A 12378-nucleotide genomic window follows, 5' to 3' on the forward strand; every position below is an offset into this window, starting at 1 on the left:
AGAGGGAAGGAGACACGCTGGAGACAGGTGAGTATTCGAAGAGGAGTCCTTGAGGTAAGCATAACATGGGTATATGCGAACGAGACCGGACGTGGAGTGCTGTGTGCGTGTGGGTTAAATAGTGCTGGTGATGAGTGCGATGATGAGGTGCAGGTGGCGGTGATCAGTATTCTGGTGATGGCGTGCGTTGTGATTGGAGGTTGGAACCTGACGTGTCTGTGACAGTACCCCCCCCTCCACGGCCCGCTCCAGAGGGCCGAGGACCCCGACGCCGTGGTGGTCGTCCTCTTCCCCGCGGTGCCGGTCTCTCAGGGTGACTGTCGTGGAATGTTTGGAGTAAGTTGGGGTCTAAGATGTCGTTCCTTGGGACCCAGGAGCGTTCCTCGGGGCCGTATCCTTCCCAATCCACAAGGTATTCCAGCTGACCAACACGACGTCGGGAGTCCAAGATTTCCCGAACCTCATATGCAGCTCCGTCCTCCAGGATGAGTGGAAGGGGGGGTTCGGCGGGAGCCACGTCAGGTCTGTGGGAAGAACAGAAGGGTGGTGAGCTTTCAGGAGTGACACGTGGAAAGTGGGGTGTATACGATACCCTTGTGGAAGACGGAGTTGATAGGTGACTGGGTTGACCTGCTTGACGATAGGGAATGGGCCAATGAACCTGGGACTCAGCTTTCTGCAGGGCAGACGCAGTCTGATGTCACGGGTGGATAGCCAAACCAACTGACCAGGCTGGAAGACAGGGGTGTTGGAACGTCGGAGGTCGGCTACCATCCTGCGTCTGCGCAGGGCTCGTTGCAGTTGATGGTGTGCTGAGTCCCAGACCCTCTCGCTCTCTCGGAACCAGTAATCCACTGCCGGAACGTTGGAGGGTTCCCCATCCCAGGGGAACAGTGGGGGTTGGTAGCCGAGTACGCACTGGAAAGGTGTGAGTCCTGTTGTAGACTGTCGGAGGGAGTTTTGGGCGTACTCGGCCCAACCCAGGAACTGGTTCCAAGAGTCCTGGTGGTCATGACAGAAGGTACGGAGGAAGCGGCCGATCTCCTGCACCTTCCTTTCCGTCTGCCCGTTCGATTGCGGGTGGTATCCGGATGTCAGGCTAACGGCCACACCTAGGAGGGAGTAGAACGATTTCCATACCCTGGATATGAATTGGGGCCCTCGGTCGGAGACAATGTCCTCGGGTATTCCAAAGTATCTGAAGACTTGGTTGAAGAGGATCTCGGCTGTTTCCATGGCAGTGGGTAATCCTGGAAGTGGGATTAGGCGGCATGATTTGGAGAAGCGGTCCACAACAACTAGGATGGTGGTATTTCCGTCTGAGACAGGGAGATCAGTAATGAAATCCACTCCTAGGTGTGACCATGGGCGATCTGGAACGGGCAGCGGAAGGAGTTTCCCAGCTGGCAGATGACGAGGAGATTTGGAGATGGCACACTCCCTACAGCCCTGCACGTACCTTCTGACATCCGATGCCATCCCTGGCCACCAGAAGCGTTCTTTAAGCAACGAGAGGGTTTCATTGACCCCCGGGTGACCAGTGCCAAGTGACGTGTGAGCCGAGTGGATGGTGGGAGTGTGTCGTGGAATGTAAAGCAAGCCGGGTGGACAGCCCGGCGGAGGGTTCGTGGAGGCATTGGAGGAGGGAATGGTCTCTTCTGACCAGGTAATAGGACTTACGATGAGAGAGCTCGGGATGATGGGTTCTGGTTCCTCGGTTTGTTCGTCAGGAGCATGAAGACGGGAGAGAGCATCGGCCTTTACATTCTTGGTGCCTGGGCGGTATGAGATGGTATAATTGAAGCGGGAGAAAAACATCGCCCAACAGGCTTGCCTGGGGTTCAGTCTCTTAGCTGATCGAAGATATTCAAGGTTTTTATGGTCAGTTAGCACCAGGAACGTGTGTTTGGCTCCCTCCAGCCAATGCCTCCACTCTTCCAAGGCAAGCTTAACAGCAAGAAGTTCCCTGTCACCGATGGAGTAGTTGACTTCCGCCGGGCTGAGCTTGCGGGAGAAGGCGGCGCATGGATGGAGTCTACTTGGCGTCCCCTGCTGCTGCGACAACATCGCTCCCACTCCAGTTGTCGAGGCGTCCACTTCTACGACGAACTATTTCTCTGGGTCTGGATGTACGAGTAAGGGAGCGGTGGTGAAGGCTTCTTTGAGCTGGTTGAAGGCGTTGGTGGCTGCCGGGGTCCAGGACAGAGACTTGGGCTGATGACGGAGCAGGCTGGTGAGTGGATGGGCTATGGAACTGTAATCTTTGATGAAACGTCTGTAGAAATTGGAGAATCCGAGGAAGCGCTGGAGTTCTTTTATGGTGGTGGGTTCTGGCCAGTTGGTAATGGATTCGACCTTCCTCTCGTCCATCCGGATGCCACTGTGGTCGATGTTGTAGCCCAGGAATGAGACGGAAGGTTGGTGAAATTAACATTTCTCTGCCTTGAGGAACAGGTTGTACTGGCGAAGCTTGGTGAGGACCTCCGCAACGTGTCGGCGATGTTCGGCCTGGCTCCGGGAGTATATGAGAATGTCGTTGATGTAGACTAGGACAAAGCGGTGGAGAAACTCCCGGAGCACCTCATGAATGAAATCCTGGAATACGGAGGGGGCGTTGACCAGTCCACATGGCATTACTAGGTACTCGTAGTGGCCAGTAGGGGTGATGAAGGCGGTCTTCCACTCGTCCCCCTCACGTATCCGGATGAGGTTGTACGCGCTGCGGAGGTCCAGCTTTGTAAACACAGTGGCACCACGGAGATGTTCCAGGGCCGCTGGGACGAGAGGAAGGGGATACCGGAACTTAACGGTTATTTTGTTGAGGGAGCGATAATCAATGCAGGGCCACAAACCTCCGTCCTTTTTAGCCACAAAGAAGAAACTGGAAGCAGCAGGGGAAGTAGACTGCCTGATGTAACCTTGGGCGAGGGCCTCCTTGATGTAATCCTCCATGGCCTTCTCCTCCGGGATGGAAAGAGGGTATATCTTACCCTTTGGCACTGGTTCACCCGGAAGCAGGTCGATGGCACAGTCCCATGGCCGGTGTGGAGGCAGCTTGGAAGCCCGCTGTGGGCAGAAGACATCGCTGAAGGGGGCGTAACACTTGGGGATGTCGACGGAGCGTTGTTCGACTGGACTTTCGATGGACGTGGCGCAGAGAGAGAGGTCACAGTTCACTTTATTAGCCATTTGCAGTATGAAACCACATTGGAAAAGATGTGCAAGAAGCTCTGAGTACAATGTACAATGTCAAACACTCAAAAAAACATAACATAAAACAGATAAGCAGATGCCACATAAAAACTCAAAAGTAAAATGCTATACAATAGAATCCACACATAAATATAAAGTGCCAAATTTAAAGTGCTTTGTTTAAAATGATTACAGCTTGGGGAAAGAAACTGTTTAAATGGCGATCAGTAGAACATTTTACCGAGCGATACCTTCTCCCTGAGGGAAGCATCTCAAAGAAGGCCCCTGCAGGATGGCCTGAGGCATCATTAACGAGTTTTAAAGCTCGATTCAAGAGTCTAGCTTTATATATAACCTCCAAGAATGGCAAAGTACAGCCAATGGTCCTGCTGGCTGAGCGAACCACTTTGTTCAAAGCCTTCTTCTCTTTCAGGGTGAGATTACCATACCACAAAGTAATACAACTAGTTAAAACACTCTCAATTACACAATAATAAAAATTCAAAAGAATCTTAGTATTTTGAGTAAACTCTCGAAGCCTGCGTAAAAAGAAGAGGCGCTGTCTCGCTTTCTTAGCAATGCTAGTCGTATTAGAGCTCCAGTTCAAATCATGAGAAAGAGTCACACCCAAAAATTTACATTTCTCAACAATCTGCACATCAGAATCATAGATAGTAATAGGCAACTGATTCCTGTTGTGACAAAAATCAATAACAAGTTCACATGTTTTTGAAGTGTTCAGAAGCAAGTTATTTTTTTTACTCCATTGAGCAACATTCTCCACCTCCTCACGATACTGAGATTCATCGTTTGAACTAATCAGCCCAATGATAGTTGTATCATCGGCATATTTGATTATCACATTATTATCATAGGATGCTACAAGGTCATGAGTATACAATGTGAACAATAGGGGGCTCAAAATACACCCCTGTGGTGAACCAGTACTAACATACAACTCATCTGAAATACAGCCATTTAATTTTGACCCTTTGTGGTCGACAAGTGAGGAAGTTTAAAATCCATTTACAAATGGCATCATCGAGTCCAAGACATTTCAATTTGTGAAAGAGCTTTGTTGGGACCATTGAGTTAAAAGCTGAACTATAGTCTATAAATAGCATTCTAGCATATGATTTTTGTACATCAAGATGCTTATAGACAGAGTTCAGAGCAAAGGAAATGGCGTCCTCCACACTTCTGTTTTTCCTATATGCAAATTGTAGTGTGTCCACAGACATAGGGATTTGATCTCTAACAAAGTTCAACACCAACCGCTCAAAGGTTTTCATCAAGACAGATGTAAGGGCCACTGGCCGATAGTCATTCAAACACGTCACAGGTGTCTTCTTGGGCACTGGAATTATGATTGATCTTTTAAAACTAGCTGGAACAGTACACTTCCCAAGTGACATGTTAAAAAGATCAGTCAAAACAGGAGCAAGTTGCTCGGAGCACAGTTTAAGGACACGAGGAGGAATACCATCCGGACCAGGTGCCTTCCTAACCTTCGTCCTGGACAAGATCCTCTGGACATCCTCCTGAATGATTGTTAAACTCTGCTCATTACAAGCCGAAAAAACAACAGGTTCAACATATCCAGTTTCAAAACGACAATAAAACTCATTTAATTCGTTTGGCAAGGATGGATCAACATTAATGATAGATCCTCCTTTAGGTTTCCAATCAATGATAGAATTTAGCCCTTGCCACATACGTCGAGGGTCCGCCACCGTGAAATGTCCCTCTATCTTAGCTCCATAGCCTCGTTTAGCAGCTTTAATAGAGCGCTCCAAAGAGTATCTGGACACCTTATAAGCAACAGCATTACCAGATTTAAAAGCCACGGCCCGCTGTTGTATTTTCCTATTTACATCCGCATTGTACCACGGGTTCTGACTGGCATGCCGTTTTATTACCTTTTTTGGAACACAGCAATCAATGCAAAAGTCAATGTACCCAGTCACTGCATCACAATACTCATCCAAATTTTCTGAATGGAACACAGACCAATCAGTAGCATCAAAGCATCCCTGTAATTTCACTTCACTCTCCTTCGTCCAGCACTGAACAATACATGACGAAGGTTTTGATTGTTTACTCCTCTGTATATATGTAGGAAGAAGTAACACAGAGGAGTGATCTGATTTTCCAAAAGCTGGTCTAAGACTAGATTGATAAGCAGATTTTACATTACTGTAACAGTGATCCAGGATATGTGCTCCCCTAGTTGGATGTTTAATATGCTGATAGTAGTTGGGAAAGACAGTTTTAAAATTACACTTATTAAAATCACCAGCTACTATAACCACGGCATTAACATGGGAGTTCTCAAATTTGTGTACAATGTCACTTAATTCACTCAAGGCCACAGAAATGTCCGCCCGCGGATGTATATAAACACCACACAGGAACATTACCGAAAACTCCCGTGGGAGATAAAAGGGGCGGCATTTCAAAATAAGACATTCCAAGTTAGCGTTGCAAGTTTTGTTCACGATGACACAGTCCGTGCACCAAAGTTCATTGATTAAAAAACACACACCTCCACCCTTCGATTTCCCGGTGCGCTCCTTCACCCTGTCCAAGCGGTGTACAGAGAAGCCCGGCGGCTGGAGAGAAGAATCCGGCACGCCGCTGTGTAACCAAGTCTCTGTCAGGCAAAACACGGAGCAGTCCCGGGCCTCACGCTGGGCCTTAATACGACTCAGCAGGTCGTCCGCCTTATTTGGCAGTGACTGAACATTCGCCAGGTAGATGGCCGGCAGCGGGATCCTCGACCGGCCGCTGCGCAGTCTCACAAGCAACCCTCCTCGCTTCCCTCGGTGTCTGCGCTTCTTCCGCTGGTAGCATGTAATGTCCTCGCTCAGGGGTTCAAATGTTCGGCGTGTGTAGCGATACCTCCGCCCAGTCCTTTCTCTCTGCTCCCGACCTCCACGGCCCGACTCCTGGCCTCGCTTGCCTCGAGTGGGGCACACATCGAAATCAGCACACCTTAAACCAGTATTGACGAATGACAATCCACAACCTTCCTCACGAATCTTCAATAATGTCTCGCGGCCATAGCTTAAAGTGGCAAGTGCATTAAAGACAAAAACAAATAAAAAACAAACAGCGCACAAAAGAGCTCTTGCTACGGCGCCATACCTCGGCGCCATCTTACCGGGGTCAGTTGCCGGCTGACCCCGAGTCGATGAGCGCGACCACTGGAAGGGAGACATTGGCGGCAGTAAGATTGACGATAGTAGTGAGTGGTTTCAACTTATGAGTAGCAGGAATAATGGCACTCACCAGGGGTCGTGGCGGTCGTGTGGGAATGCAGCAATAGCGTGCCCGGGTTCACCACAGTAGAGACAGAGACGGTGGGTCAGTTCTTCAGAAGATAGACGAGAATGTTCAACATCCATAGGTGTTTGGGCTGGTTCTGGGGTGCTGACGGGTTCGGACTGGCAGAGGAGCACGTTGGAGAGGGACTGGTCCTGGTGCTCTTGGATGCACGCTTGCATGCGAGTGGCGAAGCGAATGGAGAGCTGGATGAACTTTTCGAGGCAGATGGAGTCCTCGCATGCAGCGAGATGCAGCCGCACCCGAGGTTCCAAACCTTGGCGATACGTCGTTATTAGAGCTTGTTCATTCCATCCGCTGAGTGCTGCAAGCGTTCTGAATTGCAAAGCATAGTCATAAACAGACAGAGATCCTTGTTTCAAATTATAAAGTTTCTCACCAGCTGAAGAGTCCATGATCGGTTTCCCGAACACTTCCCGGAAGTGGGAAATAAACGCGAGTAGGATTGGGTTACAGCGCCCCGCTGGGACCAGATGGAGTCGGCCCACTTTAATGCTTTGCCACTGAGCTGAGATATGATGAACTCTATTTTGGAGGTGTCACTCGGGTACAGGTGCGGCTGCATCTCCAGGACCAGTGTGCATTGCAGCAGGAAGCCGCTGCAATCCTCCGCTGATCCTGAGTAGGGCGCCGGTTTGGCCATGGGACTGGCGTACGGCGGCAGTGAAGGAGGAGTGTTGACATGACTGGTGGTGTTAGCTGGTGCAGGTGAAGGGACAGTAACTGGAGATGGCGGTGGATGATGAGTGGATAACGTGCGCCAAAGCGCATCCACGAGTTCCTGGAACGGATCTGGCTGGCTCATACTGGGTCTGCAGTGTTGGTCCGGTCTTCTGTTACGGTATACAGGAGACAGACACAGATGTCACAGGTAATGGATGTTTATTTGACCACAGTAGAGCAGGTGAACACACACAGGTGAGTGAACTGGTTATATTGGAGTTTAAGCAGGTAGTATGAGGAATAGTTACTGTCCTTTCTCTTTGCAGGTAGATGTAAGTCGGAGCTTGGGGATCACTGGAGCACAGAGGAGATCGCTGGAGAACTGAGGAGCTGACGGAAACACACCCACACAGCAGACGAGGCACACAGAGGGAAGGAGACACGCTGGAGACAGGTGAGTATTCGAAGAGGAGTCCTTGAGGTAAGCATAACATGGGTATATGCGAACGAGACCGGACGTGGAGTGCTGTGTGCGTGTGGGTTAAATAGTGCTGGTGATGAGTGCGATGATGAGGTGCAGGTGGCGGTGATCAGTATTCTGGTGATGGGGTGCGTTGTGATTGGAGGTTGGAACCTGACGTGTCTGTGACACTTAGGGCCTAACGTTTATATAATGTTTTTTTTTTTTTCATAACTAAAATAGCTATGTAGTGGTTAATAAAATAATACAAGGACCGTAAATGGTTCTGCCACAAACTCAACTGTTGAACTGGGCTGCATTTCCCAAAAGCATCGTAAGCCTAAGTTGATCGTAGCTCCATTGGTGGCAATGGAGCTACGATCAACTTAGGCTAACGATGCTTTTGGGAAACGCTACCCTGAACAGTACCAGAGGGTTAAAGGGATAGAAATGTTTATGTTGTCCCAAACACGTATTTCTTTTTCTTTCTTCTCTGGAAAATAAAAATTAAAAGACTTATGGAAGACTTTTCTGTGTCCCTCAAAAATATGATTATAGTAACAGTTCTATTTAGAACTGCATCGCTCTCATGAATAACCCCTTTATATGCATTTCTTTATTCCTGCTTTTTTGTTTTTCAAAGCTGTAATCGTCATAGCCACCTCATTAATGGATTTCTATAGCTCAACCATCAAACTACAGTTTTATAATTTAAAGATAATAATATACTAATCGTACTGAAAATAAACTATTATTAAACACATTATTTACAACACCAGCGTCCTTTATACCACTTTCAAAGGATAAAAAATTAGAAGTTTATTTCTTTATGGATCCTTGGATCTATTTAGCACCAAAACGGGTTCTGCTATTGCTACAAGCTGAAGAACCATAATTTGGTACCGTTTAAAACCATTTTTCTTTAGAGTGAAGGGAGGAATGCATTTTCTTCAAGTGATGGACTTGATTTTGTTATTTTCAAAGCAATAGCCTACTTGCTACTACTAATATTTATTGAAATCACCGCCTGTTAAATAAAACTTTACTAAATTAATAATAAATAATTATAAATAATAAAATAAAAAAAATATGGAAAAATGCAGGTAAGTTAACACATCTCATCATGTATATGATTTAAAATTAATGATATTAAAATATATATTTTTCCACCATCAAATAGGCTATTAGTGATTCACATTTCACAAACTTACATGTAAATGAAATATACTGTCAATACACGTTACACAAATTATTTAGATAAATAAATGCATTTATTTCTATTCAAAGGGATAGAAAACAAATTAATAATATAAGTCTAAAATGATTCCTTATCTTATAGCTCCATCTAGTGGACAAGGTTAATATCCAAGCCTTCGGGTTGCAGATGAAATTGCTGATGATTTAGAGCAGTGGTTATAATACCAAAAATAAAATTATAATAGTTCAGGGTGAGAACAGCAAATTCTAAACCAGGAGTTCTCAGCTGAATAGGGTTGGAGCTAAACTCTGCAGTAAAATGGACATTAAAGACCATAGCTGACAACCCCTAGTTTAGAATTTGCTGTTCTTCTGAGCACCAGAAATTCATACATCTATTATAACTGCTCCTCTTTTTGGTCAGAAGTTACCATGTTAGTATTCCTTCATTGTAACAAATGTAATAATAATAATAATAATAATAATAATAATAATAATAATAATAATAAGAATCCTTTCTACCATCATCTTTTTACTGTTTATACTTTTTGTAACTTCTTATTTTCCCAAATAGACAAACTATATCCATGAAACCAAGAATGTTTTCTAGGATAACTTGTTCTCCACCTCATGTTGAAGAAAATGTTAAATGACAAAGAAAATTCAGGCAAGATCACGAAAGAACAAAAAGAGATATAGAAAAATTGAGCATAAGCTTTTAGGGCTATGTCATCCAAGTTAAAATAATGCCTTTAAATTTTCAAAACATGTTTAATTTGTTCACTTCAACACTAACGTAACAGCCAATACACACAAAGACACACACACACTCATAATACATTAAATAAATTTAGAATTCTTATGCACTGTTGCCACTAGTTAGTTAACTAATTATTTTAAAATCAATAGTCTATAACAAATAGCCTACATCTACTAATGGAAATTTTTTAATGCGTTTAAAGGCGTCATATGATGCGAAGTATGATGATCAGGCGTCATATGATGCGACGTATGATGATCAGGCGTCATATGATGCGACGTACATATTTCAGACGTACCAATCACAAGTCATTTTTTATGTAAATTTCTCACGTACGCCGCCGTCACGCCACCGCCTACGATTAGATCTACAGTGACGTCGCTGTGACGTCGCCGCGGGTCTATCGTCTGCCCTCCCTATCAATCCCATTCAAAATTTGACACGGTCTGACGGCGACGTAAGGGTAGACTGCGCCTTATCCTTGGCCTGCTTAGCCTTAGAACTGGCACGGACCGCCCCTCATATCCTTCAAATTCTTTTTCACACCGTCAACGCCCTTCGTTGTGAAAGTACCTCTGCAGTGAGATCTGGGAAGATGGAGATTTGTACTCCGTCATATTTTAGAGGCGAGTGTTGCCGCGCAAGCCGAAGGATCGTCTCCTTGACCGAATTGTGATGTATCCTCGCGATCAGAATTCGGGGATGCCCTCCTTTTGATGGTAACGGCCCGGTGTGATGTGCATGGTCAATCTTAATCCCCCCAGGAAAGTTCTCTGCTCCCAGAAGGGTCAGGAAGAGTTTTTCCACAAACTCCGTTGGGCGACCGGACTCCACGTTCTCGGGTAGGCCTACAATTTTAATATTCTGTCGTCGGGAATGGCCCTCGAGATCATCCACTTTAGCACGTAGGGCCTTATTAGCTGCTAGGATTTCCTGACAGGAGGCCTCCAGGGCAGAAATGCAGCTTTCGTGCTCAGCTTTAACACTCTCAAGGTCCGAGATACGCGTGGTGGTTTCAGACAGCGCCGTTTGCAACTGAGATAGAGTCGCTTCCAACGAATTAAATTCATACTGTTATTCATAGTTTGAATGGCGGAGAGGATATCTGTTGAGTCTGGGGCCGTGCAGGCATAAGATATCTTTGATAAGTCCATATTTACGCTCCGTTTCCAAAATGACAAATAAATGCATACGCTGAGAGCTCCATAAGACGTGTGATTATACCATCTGGAAATTTGAAATTGAATGGGAGAATGCACGTTTTAAATAGCTTATTGTACAGGTAATTTAATTGCCGTTCTAAACTAATGTGTGCTGCAACTGTAACACACACACACACAGTATAGCACGAAAATGTTGAAGACCCATGTTTCATTTCAAATATTTTCGTTCAATGAAATGTTTTCTGGAATAAAAAAAGGGAGGAGCTCCACCCAAACTTACAGTTTCAGTATAAGGAAAATAGTTGCACTCATCAAGTGATTTTCATGAGGTATTTAAGCTTTTGGACTTTGTTGGGTTCTCTCTTACCTATTACCTGTTTGTTTGTTTTTTTTCTTTCCTCTCCTTCTTCCAGGTGGTACATTGTATATGGTAATGAAATGATCTGGAGGAAGCGTGAGCCACTGGTAAAATTTTGGCATGAACTAAGGAACAAGCCAACCAGCAGACACCGACCAGGTGGAGGTGGTGGTCAAGTTTAGGATTATTCAGCTACCTCAAGGTCACTGGACCCTCTTATTTTAGACACTGAAATTTCATTCAACATACTGACTGACTGACATAAATTCGAAGGATTAGTGTAGATACGTGTGTTATGTTCTCCCCTTTCTCTCCCTTCACCTTCTTGTCTCAAGAATGTCCTATCATTAAAGGCAAAAGTCATAAGAAGAAGCCTATAAAAAGAATCCTCATTATGTTTCGCAGCAGCAGTATTGTCTGAGGACAAAGGCATTGATCTCCACATGGAGCTTAGTATGTTTTGTGTATAATGAGGTCTGAGACCATATATAAAATCTGGGATTCAATGTAAAATAAATGTAAAAATGTTTAAAGTGCCCCTATTATGTTTTTTTGAATATTACCTTTCATGCAATGTGTAATGTAGCTGTTTGTGAATGTAAACGATATGCAAAGTTGTTAAGCCGAATGTGCACGATAAATAAAGTTATTGTCGAAAGAGCGACTCCGAACCACATAAACAAATACTGAAACTGTCTTACTGAAATACTTCTGCAAATCATCTGTGCCTCACTATTACCTAAAATTGTGTCCATTAATGCAGATTGTCTGTCGTTCTTACTACTTAATCATTACTTACTAGTAATGATAAAGGATGGAGCAAGATTTGTTTTACAAACTTTAAAGTTACATAGTCATTCACGTTAGTGCTCTGCTAACGTATGCACTGTTATTGATACTGTTAATAATATAATTCCCACATGTGCACCACAGTAAATTAGAAATATATACATCGGTTTGATGATGGACATACACTTGTTAATGCTGATGTAGAGGAATTACAGTTGCAACATCTATTGTATGTTAAACTGAGTTGTGTATGACTTGAGAAATGTCCTGAGAAGTCATCCTTGAGATGTGGAGGTTCGGGTTGAATAACTAGTTCTTCCAATGTTTCGTCATCTATCTCGTGCTCAGATTGATATTTAAAATTGACGCCATCGTTACTGTCTTTACAGTACAGTGTTTACAATTGCTGAGCAGTGGAAGACTGCGGTCACACCATCTGCGCTTCAGAGAT

General features: G+C 45.0%; 1 protein-coding gene across 1 annotated transcript in view; it reads left to right on the top strand.

Annotated features, from left to right (window-relative positions):
• Positions 1-11926, top strand: part of parla (presenilin associated, rhomboid-like a) — a 32168-nt gene extending 20242 nt beyond the window's left edge. The window contains exon 9 of the mRNA XM_048180033.1: positions 11194-11926. Within this exon, the coding sequence (XP_048035990.1) occupies positions 11194-11320 (127 nt within the window). The 3' untranslated portion in view covers positions 11321-11926. The remainder of the gene's footprint in view (positions 1-11193) is intronic.
• Positions 11927-12378: the final 452 nt, after the last annotated feature.

The sequence above is a fragment of the Megalobrama amblycephala genome, unplaced genomic scaffold (genome assembly GCF_018812025.1).
Source record: "Megalobrama amblycephala isolate DHTTF-2021 unplaced genomic scaffold, ASM1881202v1 scaffold416, whole genome shotgun sequence".
In the NCBI taxonomy this organism is placed as follows: Eukaryota; Metazoa; Chordata; class Actinopteri; order Cypriniformes; family Xenocyprididae; genus Megalobrama; species Megalobrama amblycephala.